Raw genomic sequence first — 19446 nt, forward strand, 5'->3', positions numbered from 1 at the left:
AGGTATGGGTGCATCAGGCTCTCCATACGAGTCAGTGGGGACATTGAGTTCACTTTCCATGGTCTCTTTTTTGACCAACATATCTCTTTTTGTTTTGGAATCAGGAACTTCCTGATGGGTGCGTTCAACTCAATCGCAGGGGCATGAACATCAGGAACATGCGCATCAGGAACGGGTGCATCAGGCTCTCCATATGTCAGTGGGGACATTGAGTTCACTCATCGTGGTCTCTTTTTGTGACCAACATATCTCTTTAAGTTTTGGAATCTCTTTCTCCAACTTCATCTTTTTAGACTTCAGTTTAGCAATAAATGTCTGTTCCTTGTAACCCTTGCTCAAGTCATGGAAAGCCTCTGCCAGCTTGCTTTTGAATTCTGACTGATGTCCAGAATCTGTTTCTACTGCCCAGTCTCCTGCCGTTTCGTGGTATCACTTAATGAGCATTTAAGACCAGCTATTTGAGTTTTTAGCTCTTGAAGCTGTCCTTCTGCATTTCCTTTTCTACTCAATGCATTTGCCAGTTCAGCTTCTTTGGAGTTGAGTCGCGATTCCACATCTCGCAGCTGACTCAGAGCAAGGTTTAAATCTGTTTCCTTTTCTTTATTTTCAAGCTGCAGCTGCCAGTACTCCTCCCGGACCTTGTCCAGCTCCAGCTGCAGCCAGGCCTTCTCACGGGCTGTGTTGTCCAGCAATTTGCAGGCATCTGCCATTTTGACCTCATAGCGAAGTGTAAGGCTGGCCACTTGGAGGAGGGACACATCTCTCTCTCTCTTCCTTTTTGGTGAGCTGTATTTTGAGCTCAGCGACTTGCGCCTGCAGTGCTGTGAGTTGCTGGGATGTAAGTTCAGCTGCTAGCTTTAGCTCTTCCACTTCCAGGCTTGACTGCTATTTCCACTCCTCAGCGAGAGACCCCTGTTTCTTGAGTCCATCCCACAATTCTCCTCTCAGGGCTTTTATCTCTTCACTGTGCTCATTCTGAGCTTGCTTCCACGCATCCTTCATTATGTCTTGGAGCTCTGCCAATTCCGTCGCTAGGGTCCCAGCCGCTTGTCTTTTCCAGGTTTCTTTCTCCTAGATGTACTGATTGTTGGGGATGGAGCAGTGTCTCTGCTCCTCTAGCTCTTGCTTCAGTTTCTGGACTGCCTCGTGCTCCCTCTCATACAGAGTTACCTGGCCTGTAAGCTCCTCCTCCAGCGAGGCTCTGGTTATGCTCCGTGTGGCCTTCAGCTCCTCATGCTGGTCTCTGGGGGGACACAGGGTACTCAAAAACTCTTGCAGCATTTTTACTTTGTTAGCAGTTTGGATACTTTCTTCCTGTAGAACTCGCTGCTTCTCCTCAGCATTCACCTGTTTCTCCTTGGCTTCCTGCAGACTCTCACGCAGTTCTTGTAGCTGGCTCTGCAGCATATTATCTGCTTGTGTGCGCTGCTCCAGGAAGACACGTTCTTCTTGCAGCACTCTCTCTCTGCATTCTGCTGTGCTGCCTGAACGTCTAACTTTTTCTGGGACAATTGTTTCTTCTCTTCTAGTTCATGGAGTCTCTTATCTCCTTCATTGGCTTGGACAGAGAGGTCTTGCACATTTGGTTTATAGTTTAAAACTCACTATTCAACCATTCGAAGGCCTCTCTCACAGAACATCTCTTTTTCCGAGAGGCTTGCATCTCTGTTTTTAAGTCACAAATCTCCTCCCGAGAGGCTCCCAGCTCTGTACTAAGCTCGTGAAATAATTTTTCAAAGATTTCCAGCACAGTGTTAAATTGATCAATGGAGCTCTGGTCCTGGGTAGCATAAGTATATGCCTCCTGCAACTTACCTGACATGATAACCAAAGAGCTATATATATATTACACACTGTGTATACGCTATACGGCTTGCACGGCAATAATACAAGTTTGCGCATTTTTGGTCATTCCACCTAGATTTGCATAGTCAGAATGAAACCGCTTCTAAAAAAGCTTTTTCTGCACAGTTTGGACATGCGAGAAGGGCTTGCAGAATAGCAAATAGCAAAACATGCAAATCCGCTTGGAAAGGGCTCTTGCTGCATGAATTTGTACTCTGATCATTTGTACACATCTATGGTATAGACTCAGTTTCTAAGCTGCTGCTTAAAGCTGCAGTCCAAGCAATATCCTACACAAGGGATAGGGCATGGCTCAGTGAGTAAAGACACTGACTGGCACTGAGAGTTTGAAGCAGGGGAGCCTGGTTCAATTCCTGGTGTTGACTCCTTGTGACCTTGGGCACATCACTTTATCTCCCTGTTCCTCAGGTACTAAAAAACATAGATTGTAAGCTCCACAGGGCAGGGATCTGTGCCTGCAAAATGTCTCTGTAAAGCGCTATGTAAAACTAGTAGCGCGATACAAGAACATGCTATTATTATTATTATTGTGTGTTTTTCTTAATAAATAAATCAGTTCTGTACAATGAGAAAATACTTGTAGCATTTAAAAAAAACAACTCTGGATGACATTTTTAATATATTAAAATGTAACACACTTTTTTTGTTCTTATTGCAACCATTTACAAAGTCATATCCCTTTCTCTTCTGAAACAGGCTCTGACACACCTGTATTTGGGCCCTGCCATCTCTCTAGTGGTGCACCAATTGCATCTAGTGACTTCCTGGTCACATCATCTTTCCACAGAACTTTGCATCTTTGGTCCTCCTGCTGCACTGACAGCCATTTAGTAAACCCCCAAGCCGAATATTTGCCGATCGATCACAGGAGAACGGATCAATCGCAACTTAGCTGATTAGTTATGATTGTGTGTATTGTATTGTATTGTATTTTTTTTAATGCAGCTTTTGCCTCCCTGCTACCTCTTTCCCTGCTAATTGTTATTTTTTTATTGATAAAAATGTTTTACGAGGAAGTAAAATATTGAGAGATACCTCTCGTTTTCAAGTATGTCCTGGGCACAGCGTTATGATGACAGATACATGGTTACAAATACATTGTTACATTAAATGAGCAAGGTTATACAATATATACAAGACATTCCATGCAAAGTACTGTAAGAGATAATATATTTTATAGGCGTATGTAACAGTTACAGACCAGATTAAAATGTGAGACAGCTTTAGTTTTGAAAGAACTTAGACTGGTGGTGGCTGTGAGAGTCTCAGATAGATTGTTCCAATTGTGAGGTGCACGGTAAGAGAAGGAGGAGCGGACGGATACTTTGTTGAACCTTGGGACCATGAACAGTCTTTTGAAGTCAAATCTCAGATGATAAGTGCTGCATGTGGTAGGGGTCAGGAGCTTGTTCAGATAGGCGAGTAGCTTGCCCAGAAAGTATTTGAAGGCATGACAGGAGAGATGAACTTTGCGCCTATACTCAAGTGATAACTAATCTAGTTCTTTGAGCATTTCACAGTGATGTGTGTTGAAGTTGCATGGAGGACAAAATGGCATATTGAATTGTAGAGGGTATCAAGTTTGCTAAGGTGGGTTTTGTTAAAATATACTATGTCCCCATAGTCTATATTTGGCATTAGCATCTGCTGTGTGATACGCTTTATGACGAGCAGACTTAGGGAGGATTTGTTCCTGTAAAGTACACCTAGTTTGGCATAGGTTTTGGATGTCAGGGTATCAATGTGCATCCCGAATGTTAAGTGGGAGTCAAACCATATGCCCAGGTATTTAAAACTAGTAACAGGAGTTAGGGTGGTGTTAGCATTGGTTCTGATCTGGAGCTCAGTCACTGGAAGCTTTAAGAATTTAGTCTTGGTCCCAAATACCATTGTTACAGTCTTATCAGTGTTTAAAAACAGTTTGTTTTTGGAAATAAAATTTTCAAGTCTCAAAAAGTATGACTGAAGTACGTGTTCAAGGTCGGAGAGGGTAGGGATGTGTGCATATAAGATTGTGTCATCAACATACATGTGTATTGAAGCTCCCTTACAAGCTGTGGGAATATCACTGATGAACACTGAGAAGAGTAGGGGCCCCAGAACAGAGCCTTGCGGGACATAGCAGGTGATATCCAAGGGGTTGGAGTTAGAGCTTGAGATGGACACATGTTGGGATCTACCTGAGGTAGGAATGAAACCAGTTTAAAGCATGCTTCCCTATTCCAGAGCACTGGAGTTTGTTTATCAACTGTATCAAAAGCCTTTTGCAAAATCTAGGAATAATGCACCAGTAAGTTGTCCCAGTTCCATTCCACACTGGATCTCATTGTAAACGTTTAGGAGGGTAGTTACAGTGGAGTGTTTGTGGCGAAAGCCAGATTTGAATTGGCTAGGGAAATTTGTCTTTGTATAGTAGTCGCTTGGGAGTGAACACATTTCCCCATGACTTTAGATAGTATTGGGAGAAGAGAGATTGGTCTGTAGTTTGAGACAGGGTTTTTGTCCCCACTTTTGAAGATTGGGACAACTCTGGCAGTTTTCCAGATCTTAGGGATATGGCCTGCAGGCAGAATAGAGTTGACTTAGGAAGCAATCGGTTTGGCAATGACTGGGGCACCAAGTCTTAGGAACTTAGATTGCAGTAAGTCAGGTCCATATTAGCTGCTTAGTTTTAATTTGAGGAGCGCTTGTGTAATCTCCTCTTCAGATACTGGGACAAATTGAAAATTGTGGGCAGTGTTGGGAGAGGGTGGGGCTGTAGGGGTACTCTCTGAGTGAGGTTCATGTTTGTAGTTTGGGTTGCATTTTGCTAATAAGTTCATAGCACATCCCACAAATTATTAATTGAATGCATTTGCAATGTCAGTGGGATTTGTCAGAGTACTGGTGTTAACCCATCTAATTAATAGCCTCCTTAATGGTGTTAACTATCTAATTTAATACTGACCTACCTAAAAACTCGCCTCACAAAATAAGCATCCCAATAACCTGCACTCATGGCTACTGTCCCACATCCACAGTCGCTACCTACCAACTATTGTAGCCAAGCACTACTATCTACTGCACTTACTGTATTCCCTCACCTGCTATCTCTGTAAGTCTCCCAACATACCACTTAGATTGTAAGCTCTCCGGGTCAGGGATTTCCTTTCCTATTGTCTGACTTTGCTGCGCTTATTGTATTATTATAATTCCCTGTACAGTATTGTCTTTGTGAAGCGCCGAGTACACTGTCAGCGCTATACAAATAAAGATATACATATGGTACATACGGTACATACAGTACATACATACATACATACAACTCGCAGCTACTAGAGTAACCCCGCTTTCTACAGAATGTATCAAAGGCAAAAGTGGAGTGAAAACTGCAATAGATGTACATTCAAAAAGAATGTTATTTGCATTTATTGTATTAGATTTCCCTGTATTGTAAAGCTCTGTGTACATTGTTGGAGGTATATAAATAAAAAATATCCTGTCATGATAGGTAATTACCATAAAAATACAGCCACACTGATAAATGTGATTTGCACCTATTTAATTTTAGTTAAACACAAGGAAAATAATGTCCATTACTAATTTAGGTACAGTAACCTGACATTATTTGCCCTGATTTAACAGAGTTTCGTGCGTCTGGGCCTATGGGGGAGATTCTCGCACCGAGATCCTGCGATAACTGCCATTCAAGTCAATAGCCGTTAACATGGGATCACGGTGCAATAACCATATTGGAGGTTATTGAATACCAAAGTATTTGTCCTTCTGGATGAAGTGGTTAAAAATCAACTTAGGTTTCTATGACAAAACATCTATCAAATGGAATTCGGAGGACTCTGTAGAATTTATGATCATCATGAACTAGTTTTGTACGTGGACAAATCCAACATGTTCTTTAAGTTTCAACACACAACTTCGCTTCATTTCTATTTTAATTTCATGTACAGATGCAGCCACCAGTATTAGAACACTTACCTGGGAAATTCTGGGACAGTCTCACAGTAAATGCTTTAACATTGCCTCAACATTTCTGTGAGATTCTTAATGGCCCATCTGATTAACACAGCGGGGGATCCCTGCAGTCCCATTCAAACTGAATGGGGCTGCAAGGACCCCCACTGTGTTAATCCGATAGGCCATTAAGAATCTCACAGAAATGTTGAGGCATTTACTGTGAGACTGTCCCAGAAATTCCCAGGCAAGAGTTCTAATACTGGTGGCTGTATCTGTACAAGAGTGGGAAAATCGCAATGTCCTTTTATGCAGCAATATTACACACTCAAATAAAGCAAAACTGAGCTTTCTTTTTAAATTCTTCGGGACTCTGGGAAACTACAGGAATTATAGATGAATATGATATAAAAATGTATGTTATAGTGCAGTAACATTTTAGATTGTCATTAAGGACTGCAAGAATCAGGATGACCTGTTAGTAAGTCTTCTAATACACAAAAAATAAACAAATTGTATTATATATAACTTACATAAAACAGACAACTCCTTGGAGATATTCTTTATATATAAGAGTATCAGAATGATTGACATTCATTACTAATTCCCATACTGCGTACAGTATTTCTCTAGAAGAAACGTATTGTCATCATCCTGTCCTTCTAACTTGTGTTTTACATAGGATCATTGAGTAAAAGGACACATCAGTTATAGAAGACACGGAAGCCATAATATTTATAATGGATTTCACCCTTTCTAATGAGCATAAATTGGCATTAAGTTTGTATTTATCCCTTTAGCATAGAAGGTTATTGAGATTTTAAAACAAGTTTGCAAAAATGACACTAGTGCTACATACTGTAAGTCACTTTTCTTTTAAGATTTGAATCAAAACTGGCATATGTCATTTTATTACAGAAATACAGAAACCTTTACCCACATATAAAATTTCCACCTAAAACAAAGAGGCTCCAAATCCATTAATACTAAAAAAAAAACACAAATGATAAAATGCAGTGAGGTTTTAGTTAGAGAGTGCTCTAACATGATCTGATCTTCGACAGGAGAAATTGCGTGAGATAAAAACTCCCATTGATATCAATGCAGGCTTTTGTCTGAAAATGGCCTGAACTGCCCCTTTGGACTATATTAAGTAAGTCCCTTAATCTTATGATATATGAGTTATGGAGCTGCCTCCACATGATGTAACTAAATGGTTACAGTGTACTGTACATAACCAGATCATCACTGTTGCATCCAAACTTCCCCTATCGCAACAAGCAAAAACCATATGCCAATAATTGGTTAAGCAAATAGAAGAAATTGGGTCTGCATGTGGGAATATTTCTACCCAATGGCTATAAAAGTTGAAACTCTCAATCAATCATCATGCCTTTCCCCCTACACCATTTTTCTCACCTTACATTGACTTTATTAAACACAGTGGGTCTTTTTACAAAGATGGAAATGGACAGACACAAAAATGCACTTGGTATTTTTATCACACAGTAAGATTATACAGTAGGTAACTGTTAAAATGAGCATCATGTATCTCCTTTATAGTTATCAACCAACCTAATGTCTATTGTTTTTACTTGTAAATGCTTGAAACTCATTTACTATCCCTGAAATAAGTATGCTGCAAAGAGATTTGTTTTATTGAGTATATCAAATGGAAATGTCAATAATGGGGAATTTATATTTACATGTGTTTAAGTCATCAACAAACACGTAGTTATTAAAGATGTGTGTATATCTATATTTATATAGGGCCATCCAGGTACATAGTGCTCTACAATGCACGTGACATAATATTATAACACAATGGGAATACGCGTTTCAGACAAAACAATAATAAAAGGAGTCCCTGTCCTGAAGAGCTTACAATCTAAGTGGTAAGTGGGGAGAACTTCCATAGACAATTTGAGGCTGTTCTGGTAAGTGTGCATGCAAGGGGCCTCGGTCAGTGCATATGATATGCATAGTATCAGCCAGCGGAGCTACACATATGCTGTAATATTATACAGTATGTGGTCTATGTAGTGCACAAATTTGACTAACATGGAGCATTACGTGAGTACAATAGGACTGTGAGGCCTCTGGTCCATACAGTTAATTTAAGTAAGATCTACTGTGGTTTTGCAAATATGATTGTGGACTGTGACAATCGTCTCTCCAAATGCTTTGGATACTACTGTACATGTGTTTGTAGAGTGAGTGTATAACTGTGCATGGTAACACAGTTGGAAAAAAAAAATAGATATATCCTTGTTATCCAGAAAATGTAAAACAAAATTACATAATTTGACTTCTGTTTTACAAGAAAATTACGAATTCCTTTATTATTTATTATTCCCTGGCAATATATTTTCCGTATGCCTCAATATTAACCTGATCTGCATTTTCTTTTATATCTTTCCTCCAAAAGAAGATATAAAATCTTCAAAATATTAAAAGGCACTGTGTCTATGACATACCAATTGTCCTTATAGTAAATAAGAATTGACTGTTCTGTTAGTAAACTTTTCTTTCAGCTTTTAATTGGTGATCTGGTGTTAATTTTACAACCTTTGAGTTGAGTTGCCTATCCCTCCAAAAGTCACGCACCTATTATGCTCGATGTAACTATTTTCTGTGTTCAGTCAAAACAAAGGAAGGCAACTCATATCTTTGTAATATGTCTGATGACTCAAAACTCCAAAAGAATTGTATTTATCAGTAAACACACTTTTTTCCACAACAGGTAGAGGCTGCTTGCTACATTACAAAAATATAGGGAACTGTCCATTCAAAAATCCAACTATTATTTTGTCCCTTTCTATTTTTGTCGATGGATTTATTCTTTAGACTTGGTACATACATTTGAAACAGGAAACAGAGACCTGCTGTATTTCTGAGCATACACAGCCTGTTACAATTTCACAGGTCTATGGGGTTTCTTGAAATAACATACACTGAAGACTCTATTAGCCTTAGACCCTTTAAAGCTTTTCATTGCCATCAAACTGAACTGGAATAAAGATGTTATAGCTTTTATGGGAATGAACACAAAACCAAACAGGCGAAAACACACAGAAATGCATTCCAACAAGAGAGCAAGAAATAAATTGTATGTATATATCTATATATACACGCACAATGATATACAGTATGTATATATTTATATAGACGTACATACTGTAGATGTTATATGATGAGCAAAAAAATAAAGCTGTAAGTAGGTACTATTTGCCTTTTTTGTGAATCAAGAGCAAAATATTTAGTTGTATGTTTACACCAGAAACAAACAGAAATAATGTCAGAGAGAGAGAGAGAGAGAGAGAGAGAGAGAGAGAGAGAGAGAGAGAGAGAGAGAGAGAGAGAGAGAGAGAGAGAGAATAAGAAAAGTAACATTAAAATTACGCTACTGTGCTTCAACAGGCTCATCTGCCGATGTGAACGTGCAGAGGTAGACAAATACCTACCTTCTTTAATAGTCAGTGGCAGGAATGCAACAATAGAAAGAAAACAATAATCTCCGCATTTGGAGTGCAGAATGGGGGGAAAAGACATTGACTCTTTAGTAATCCCCAAGCTAATAGCTTGTTTTGCTTTCATTTTTCTGTTAATCAAATACAACAGCCAATTTACTGTCCCGTGTTTATTTCATTGGCTTTTTTGGGGGGAAGGGAGGGGGCGGTAGAAGGTGAGAAGGAGCAGGTATTAAGCATTTTAGGTTTCATCATTAAACATTAAAGTGCATGCATTGTACCCATCAGACAAATATGTAACATCTAAAGGCCTTGCGCCATTGAGGTCTTTGAAGGTCGTCAGAGGGAAGTCGAGAGAATGAATTAGGAAAGAGCAGATGTGGAAGCCAACCAGAATGAAATGAAAATTTGAATTGCTATTTAAAAGGGAAGTCAACTGCGCCCTTTTCCGATCGTCTCACGGAATAATCCCAGGTAGGTTTTAGTTGCTTTGAGTTGGTATACACTAGTCTTTTATTTATATATATAGTATCCATAAAACATGGATATTGGCATTGCCAACATTAGTCATTAGTATTCTGTTAATGTGTCCCTATATTGTTCTGAAAAGACGAGTGTTAGGATCAATCAAAACATATTTTCCTGTCAATTAAGAGAACAATTTCTGATTATATATGTATCAGCAATGAAACTATTCTCCTTAAGTCATTAACCAATAATAACTTACAGTATGTGCAAGTCACTAATGTGAACTATTGCCATTGTGGCGCACTCAAATATATTACTCCACTTAATATTAGCGCTGACCCAGTATATACATGTACTGTAGCTTTCATGTCTAGGAATGTCCATTAGGCCCATAATTGTGGTGCTATCACATAGGATACCTTCTGCCATAGGAAGACACCTAAAAGCACATTCACTTGAATCTTCTGGCACTGGAGGATATTTTATGGGATAACCCTGCTTAGTACATATGGGCCATAGTCTTTATCTGAATGTGATGAGTTGCAAGGGGAAACATTTTAGAATTGCTCATAGGTGAAGTAAGTTACAATTATTATAGTATGTAATCCAAGTCACAGTTCATGTACTGTATGCGTCATATTAAATCTCAAACTCTGTTGCAAATATAGCTGTGACTTAAGTTGTATACATAAGTTTGTTACAAGACATCAAAGAAAAACTACTTTGAGAAAATATTTACCTTATTAAGGTTAAGCAAGTGTAGTCCAACAGAAAATAAAGCAGACATCAGAGTCTCATTTAATACATACAGTGTGTTATTACAAAGTCAGATACTGTAACTTATACCTCATAAGTCAGTACATTTTGACCTGTTTGCATTTTAAGTTGGCAAGACATCTGTAGATGGTAGGTTACGGCTGTTTATCGTACACCAGTGTACAATACACACAAAAAAAGTTATCAGTTATCTTCCCTTTTAAATGAACTATCTAAAAAAAATGATATACATTTTAAGAAAATAAAACATATCTCTGTCTTACTACTAAAAAAAAGTCCACAATAACAAACACACAAAAGCAAAATTCTAGAACATCACAGGGAAAAAAAAGAAGATAATCAAACTGCGTTTCTGTTAATGGGAAAGAAAATGATAAATGAGTGAAAGTACACTAATGTGACCACTGCTCCCTAAAAATAAAGTCAAAGTATTACCGCTTTTCAAATGAGAGGCTAAAGAAAAACATAGATGGGATTAAAAAAAAAAAATTGAAATAAATTCATCTAGGTTAGATTAATCTAAAATATACTAAACATGCACTTCATCATAATACGTATAACTCAGACATCAAAAGGGGGGTTTTGCAAAGGAGGCAAAGAAGTCCTATCTTACTTTATTACTTTAATCAATTTGCAAGAATATATTGTGCGAAATTCTATCCATTTTGCATTTTGCCCTAACAAAAACAGGATAGTTATAAAAATTAAGTAGTTAAGGGAATTGAGGAGGAAAGTGAAATGGTAAAAGTGAGCGAAGAAGAACTAAAGTATGACAAAAGGAAGACACAAAACTTTGATGTACAAAGAGAGAGAGAGAGAATGAAACAGGAATAGAAAACAAATAGAGATAAATAAATGAGAGAATTAAGTTGTAACTAAACAAGGACAGAGAAATAGACAAGAGTATTATATTAAGTCTTCCGGGTTTTATTGTCTTCTTATTTTATTTATTCTGGTTGCAAAGCTGGGGCAAAATTGGAGCCAAAGTGATCATTAGAAAAAAATGGTTAAAAATAGCACAATATGTATCAATGGAAGAAAAAAAATCCCTGCTTTAAGCAACAAGAAAATTTGGATATATAACCTTCAAGGGATTTCTAGAAGCACATATCGCTCAGCTAGACATTTGTGCACAGAATTTGCAGTGAATAAATAAATAATGATAACTGTTATGCTGATGGCTGCTCCTTGTACCACTGATACATGTACCTGCTTTCCCCTACAGATTTTATACATAAAATTAACATTGGAGTTTAGTTTAGTCTGCTACTGTACATGTGAATGTTTTTAATGTGCTTTTTTAACACACTTGACCACTTGGCATAGCACCACTTACAGTATTATATACAGTATGACTCAAGGTGTCACTGTTCACCCTTTTTCTTTAAGTGTTGTTTGTTTTGTCTCAAACCCACCCAGGATATTATTCACTTTATGTTTCAGCAGGAGGCCAAGGTGTCACGCTTACTGCTCTTTACATTGCCTACAATGCTTTGCTGTAGAGATGTGCAGATCTCTCTAAATTTGGGTCACCAAATTCTTTGAGTGTGTCCCCCCCCCCCCTTAATTTCACATTTGTGGTGAACGTTTTGCGAAGCTCACATTGTTTGGGAAAGTATGAAACTGGCCAATGTTTACACCTTTCAGCAGAATTCTTAAAAATGACAATAAATGCAGGTACAGTATGTTATGGGCGTTGTGACCTTGCACATTGATTTTATATGTTCCGCATATTTTGGGGGGAATCTTGACGTTTTCACAAGGTTTCTCTTGATTTGCAAACTTCAGCAAAAATGTGCACGTCTCTCTTCTGCTGACTTGGAGATTCAATGTTGAAATGCAACAAGCTTTTGTTTCTGAAGCAAAGCATGGTCAGTGAGACCGAAATGTTAAACAATTGCTTGGGTCATTGTGTAGAGCAGCGGTGCACAAACATTATTTAGGGGGGGGGGGCGCAGGCTGCGTGCGGGGTAACTTGAGGGCGGCCAGTTCTCTGCTGTGTCTGCCTGCAGACGGGGCGGGGCCTTGCTGCGGGGCCTTCCAGGAACACGGACAAGCCCTCCTCCTCCTGTCTGTTACCCGCCCGTTTTCAGCAGCACATGGGAAGACCTGAGCAGACTTAGTTACAACTTCCCCCCACCCACTAGGTGTGTGTGTGGGGGGGTGGGGGGGGGTGAGGGGGGGTGGAGTAGAGTGGTGGGGGGTGTGGGGTGTGTGTGTGGGGAAGGGGGGTGTGTGGGGGGGGGTGAGGGGGGTGTGTGTGTGTGTGGGGGGGGGGTTGTGTGTGTGTGTGTGTGGGGTTGCGTGTGTGTGTGTGGGTTTGAGTGTGTGTGTGGGGGGGGGGGGGGTTGTGTGTGTGTGGGGGGGGTGGGGGTTGAGTGTGTGTGTGTGTGGGGGGTTGAGTGTGTGTGTGTGGGGGGGTTGAGTGTGTGTGTTAGGGGGGGTTGAGTGTGTGTGGGGGGGGGGTTGTGTGTGTGTGGGGGGGGGGTTGAGTGTGTGGGGGGGTTGAGTGTGTGTGTGGGGGGTGAGTGTGTGTATGTGTGGGGGGGTTGAGTGTTTGTGTGGGGGGGGTTGTGTGTGTGTGGTGATTGAGTATGTGTGCTGTGTGTGTGTTCTGTGATTGTGTGGGTGTTGTGATTGAATGCAGCGGTGCACAAACTGGGGGGGGAGGCGCAAGATTATTTAGGCGGGGCGCGTGCGGCAAAACCTGGGTGCGCATGCGAAAAAGATGTGCACGGGCGGCCAAGAAGATGTGCGCAGGCGGGCAACCGAAGATGTGTGCGGGCGGCTGAACAGAATAGTGCAGGTGGCGGCCACGTGATTCGGAGGTACGGGGAAGGAGCACGTGCGAGCGCTGTGATGTCAAACGCCCCTCCCTCCAGTGTCTGCCCTGCAATAGCGCTGTGTTCCTGCTCTCGTCTGCTGGCAACCTGCTACGCTGCGATCCTCTGCAAGTGAGAGGCTAGGCTGCCACTATATCAATCATACTATGAATGTACAGAAATAATGGGTGAAAAAAAAAAGTGAAAAGACTTCCCCGTTTGTGCTTCCAAAATTATGCAGGACACCCTGTGCTCATGCTTGGAGAGTTGGTGATGTCACCGCTCTCAGCGGCAGCGTGGATGCAGCCTAATTTTGCAAAAGCGAGCTGTTGAAGTATGTAAGTATTTAGACTGCGCTTATAGTGCCGGCGACGCCACCCGAAAACAAATGCATTGTTGCCGCCGCGTGCACTTATAGTAAGCGTAACGTGGCGACGCAAGTTTTTGAAGCCGGCAATATTTGATTTTTCAGGGGCTGTCGCCTCATGTGACAGCCTCTGAACCAATCAATGGCCTTGTCGCTCGCGCCGCCACAAAGTGAAATACAACTTTTGCTAGCGGCAATGGGTGACATCACGCGTCTCCGTCGCGGGCACTATACACATGACCTTAGACATATTTGTATTTACATACTATACTGTTTAATAAAGGTTTTTTTTTTCATGTGATTTTGATTACATCAGGCAGGGGGGGGCCCGAGAAATGTCATGGATAAAAAGGGGGCTCGGCATAAAAAGTTTGCTCACCCCTGGTCTAGAGGTGTTCCACCTCTCCTTCATGTGGTCCCTGCTTGGTAATTAAACTGGGTTGCATTTTGTTCCAGGTAAGCCTGAGGAAGGGACTATGAGCCCTGAAAGAGCCAGAGAGCAGTAGATGTCTAAGCTTATCTTGTCTAACCTATGTTTTTAATAGCAAATGTTTATCCTTGGGAAGGAGGAAAAAAGACGGCACTCCAGAGGACTTATTCTATATTCCTTAATGAAGAGAATTTTCTAATTTTGACAACATCCTCTGGAGTGGCGCCTTTTTTCCTACTTTGGAAGGATAAACATTTGCTACTGATTACACCCACGACGGTGATGAATGTGCACCCCAGGCATTTCCGATGGGTCGAGTGAGTGCACCTTAACACTCCAAATGGATTTCATATTAAAGTAAGCCTGAAACAAGCCAAATGGATACTGTATGTTTTTATACTCCCCTTTCCTTTTTTATATGTTATAAAAAACAATTTGTGTGCTGATCCTTGTTGGTTGTTACTTTTTGGATGCCTATCGGTGGAGGCATCGGATCTGATCACCAATAGGAACAGAGAATCTGTGATACTGACCAATTTGACACATATAGTATGTGTGCTATTCAACATGTTAAAAAAAATATCTAATATGCCAGTTCAATTATAGCAAATACTATCTCTGTTTATGTCTTTCCTACACTATTTCCATGTGCTTCAGTTGTGAGTATTGTAGAATTCTTATACCATATTTAATGCTAAGAATTTAAATTTAAATACATTTAAGACCCCTTTTTTCAGTATTATAATTATATAGATACTTCTTGTTAAAGTAGCATAACTGTGCAAGCAAAAACAGTCTTGCCACCTGATATTTATACGTGTGTGTATGTTTCTTTTCTAGTGGATAGAAAATACAACCAGGCAATGCAAGTTAAAGAGAAATGTATATACTGGAATCTGAGTTTGAGTTTTGAACAAATATTTAAACATCAAAAATTGCCATTTTGTGCCTGTTTAAAAGTCAGTAAAAGGATAAGGAGACAGAAAAAAATAAAAACATTTATGTTGAAGGAACTTTTGATAATGAGAGGTTTGGAAAAAAAAAAAACATGTTGGCCCCTATTTATCAAGCAGTACTTTGCCATAAGAGTTAAGTTACACTTTCAGCACTGGAAGACACATTGGGCTATATTCACTAAGCAGATCGATGCCACAAGACACTTTCATATGCCAGAATAAGACACCTTCCAGTCCATATTCAACAAATGGATTGTAAGGTGTCTTCTACCATTAGAAAAGTGTCTTATGACATAGTACCACTTTTGTAAATATGGCCCTCTGCCTCTTCAGTATGACACAGGCAGACATTATAGGTCATTATTTTTAATGCTATAACTTTTTTTAACTTTGATCACATGTAAACCCCTCATCTTACTGCCCAGTAAGTGGTACAATATGACACACTGTGGATAGGGCTGCAAGGGAGCCTAAAGGAATAAGAGGCAACATGGTACTTAGGGAAACCATAAAAGTGTACGTACATCCAAATGTTTCGCTGGAAGGGTGTCGTGCCCTTGGCTGTGGTGACCATTGTGAGTGCCACTCTTGTGCCCATTCTGATGTGGTGTGGCAGAACGACTGTGGCCGGTGCAGGATGAGGACAGACTGCAGCTTGACCTGTGACTAGAAGGTTTACGGTCATCATCCTGCCTGTGCTTGGGGCTTTGTCTGTGAGAGAAGAGTAAGAAATATTACATACATTATGAACAGGAAACAGTAGTTTAATAATTTCTTCATCCTATGTGGGTGTTTACATTTGCACAATGTAGAAAGGGTGATGCATACGTGTTTATAGTGTGAAAGCACACATTCATGTTATACACGTAAATATTTTACAGTATGCATGTATAATGTGTAACATATGACTGACCAGTGTTTAATCTGTTCAGATATGCATGGAGTTCATAAATATCAAGAAACATAAGTCTGGTCAACATCAACACTTTACATTCTTCATATATAAGATTGTTCTTCTTGTGTCCTAAAAAAAGCTCCCTTGATCCCATTTAACAAACTTGCAAACCTAAGATTGCTTTATCATTACATCAAAGCGCCTAATTCAACATGTTCTGAAGTGGCCAATTGCATAGTGATTAACCTAAAACTGACATTTACTTGATTGGCCACTTTGGAACACACTGAATCAGGCCCAAAGTCTACTTTTGACATATGTTAGATACGGCCTCAGGACTACCTGCTCAGTGACTTGGAGGTGCTGTAGTCGGAAGAAGGTGATGCACTATGAGAGCTACAGCTGCTGTGCCTGTGGGTTCTGCGCGTTGTTGACGCACTGCGAGATCTGCCAGATTATATTTGTGCAAAGAAAGGAACATGACAGATTACAAATTAAAATACATTTCTCTGAGGATATAATCAGCATAACCTTAGAACTGCAACAACAACAAAATCCGCATATGACAGTTCTGAGTCGATCACTAATATTCTACTTTACTTGACATTTTTTTTTTATTAACCTCAAATTACCTTGCCATGAAAAATGCTCACTGACCCTCAAACAACACTTCAAATAATAGTGATATCATCATGAACAAGAGGATTAAAAGTGTTTAAGAGAACGGGGAGAGAAGAAATCTAAACAGACATGACAATTATAAGCACTGCATGAAAATATTACCAGTCACAAACCTACCACGTGCCAAGTTTATTGGGTGCAGGTGTGTTTGTTTTTATGCTTAACAAACATGAGACTTACCAGGAAATACTATGAAACTTCACCCAATAATAGAAGGCCCTACAATCTCAGACATGTTCTTTAGTCAATGACTGAGCATACTGTACAACATTTCATACATTGATTTATTTCCAACTCACAAGTCTTAGAAATGTCAAATTGTACCTCTTTCGGTCTTTGTTTTTCTCTTTCCTTTTGTTCTTAGGGCTTTTGGATCTACAAAAGATTTAGAAATGTAAAAACATATAAATGATTGGTATTGTCACCAAGTCATGTTAAAAAGTTTTTGCTGTGGAACAGAAAAAGAACACCAGGTTTCATCCAATGATGTGGCTGGCCGATGTTAAAAATGCAGCCAACGTGGAAAGGTAAGGAAAAAAAATTAACGTCTTATCAAATAGGTGAACTGTATAGTGTGATTTAGTATGTATGTATATTTGTATTTATATAGTGCTACCAATGCACTATATGTAGAAATTTACAGAATTTGTAAGACAGGACAGAGAGAAAAAGTTTCACAAGTGCATTATACATGAATTGTACTCACAATTCAAAAGCTGTTTTTTAAAGTTACACATTTTAGCTCCTATGCCCTTTATTAATATAGCCATGGCTGGTCCAGACTATCTTTCTGCCTTCCTGTCACGTACGTTCTAATAGATACAGACAATGACAGGCTACCCTTTGGGGTTTACCCCCCCCCCACACTCACGCAGCCTCCCTGAGTGGCAGGAGAGGAGGTGACACTGGGTCTGTGTTGCAGCCAATCATGGTGCAGATCATGTGCCCTCCCTTTTATGCATTAGGGAGGAAGCACTCCAAATTATAGAGAGAGTCCTTCCCAGCCGGGGAAGAGAGATGAGTTCAGCTTTGCCCCTCCTGGGGTAGAGACCATGCCTGCAGTCCCTCCTGGGGCTGTTTGCAGCCCAAGATCTAACACAGCTCCTGGCCTTACCATTATCAGAAGGTTGGTACCCTCCAGAGATCTGAGATCCATACCTAACTACAAGGCATACGCTGTAATGACATCCGCAGTGGCTGTCTGAATAAAGATCCTTTTTATATACTCCTGCCTGAGTAACAGTCAATTAGGTAGGAGTATGAAAGATATCTGTCATGGTGGGGACTGTCTTCATGATCCCTGAAGTTTACTGTGACTGGAGGCGCTGATAACACCAAACTGAGAGTCTCATGTGATGCCGGCGGGAGCGGACGTCTGCTAAATTAGCCCCGTGAATCCTCAACATATTACGGAGCATAAATCAGATGGCGCTAAAATGAAGAAAGACTTGCATCGGAAGGCAGGCAATAACTCAGGAATGCCAACTAAATGTCCCAAAAGTGGCTCCACTCAAGAGGTCTCAACATTTTTCACCAATGGGGGTACACAGTGTGGAGACTGAGATAGCAGAAGATAGTGGTGCTTCCTCACTAAAATTGCATGAGGAGACAGAGGCAGACATAGCGTGAGAGGAATGCAGACCAATTACTCTGAAAGACCTTCAAATGATTTCCAGGGACATTTAGTGGACTATCCAGGCTGATTTCTCTAGATCTGCAGCAGAACTCAAATCCGAAATAGCTAAGCTATGGTAAAGTCATAAAAGTCGATGCAGCAGGAAAGATACAATGCTCGAAGCACCTCCAAGAACAAATAGATAAACGTGTTTGGCTGCCTCAGGAGTGACATATCATCTATGAGCAAGATCCTTGAGTGTTGGATTACTTGTGCGAGACCAGGGTTTCAGTTAGTTTCTTGGTTCCCTCATTGTCCCAAAGATCTAGGGTCGCAAAACAAGAACTGGCTTAGAGACAGCAATTCAAACTTTTACCTGGAAAAGGTGTTTAAAAGGGTCTTGATGGTCCTGTCATGGATAGATAAGCGTGGCCTACACATGTAAGAAGGGAGGAAACAAGCATATTCCAGAAAGGACTGAAGGAGGTAAAATTATCTGACATTTGGAGGGCGTTACATCCAAATAAAAGAGGATACACCTTTTTTTCTAACCCACACTCAAGCTATAGTACTGTAGAATAGATTACTTCTTTATATCAAGCAGACTGGTCCCAAAGGTCACAGCGACCCAGATCCATGACATTTCATGGTCTGTCCATGCACAAATTGAATTAAAGTGCGTGGATCTCAGCCTGGTCAGGACGGGAGCAAATTGGAAGCTTAACAAGGCCCTTTTAAAAATCCCAGAAGTTTTACAAAAAGTAGAAAAGGAAATAGATCAATTCTTTAGAATTAATAAGGGATGCGTGAGTACCCATATTACGCTATGGGAAGCGCATAAAGCAACTCTTAGAGGTTGACTCATTAGCATCGCATCAGGGTGGAAAAAAGAATAAAACAAACATTTTTTAGAGCTAGAGTCAAGATTGGCTAACCTTTTAGATGAACATAAAAATAATAACAAGGTGGACACGCTAAAAAAATTGAAGGATACTAGAATATAACTAAACTTGCTTCTAACCTCCCAGGCGGAAAATGCAATGAGTTGGTCAAAGAGGAAATTTTACGAAAAAGCGAACATGCCAGATACACTGCTAGCGTAAAAACTAAGGAACCAACAAGCACATTTTAATATCCAAGCTATTAAA

General features: G+C 40.1%; 1 protein-coding gene across 3 annotated transcripts in view; it reads right to left on the reverse strand.

Annotated features, from left to right (window-relative positions):
- SRRM3 (serine/arginine repetitive matrix 3) overlaps window positions 1-19446 on the reverse strand; it is a 524720-nt gene that overhangs the window by 33112 nt on the left and 472162 nt on the right. For all 3 annotated transcript variants that reach the window (XM_075589834.1, XM_075589835.1, XM_075589833.1), the window contains 3 exons: window positions 17008-17058; window positions 16345-16449; window positions 15632-15818 (listed from right to left, as the gene is read on the reverse strand). In XM_075589834.1, the coding sequence (XP_075445949.1) occupies window positions 15632-15818; window positions 16345-16449; window positions 17008-17058 (343 nt within the window). The remainder of the gene's footprint in view (window positions 1-15631; window positions 15819-16344; window positions 16450-17007; window positions 17059-19446) is intronic.

Source organism: Ascaphus truei, chromosome 3 (assembly GCF_040206685.1).
Source record: "Ascaphus truei isolate aAscTru1 chromosome 3, aAscTru1.hap1, whole genome shotgun sequence".
Classification (NCBI taxonomy): domain Eukaryota; kingdom Metazoa; phylum Chordata; class Amphibia; order Anura; family Ascaphidae; genus Ascaphus; species Ascaphus truei.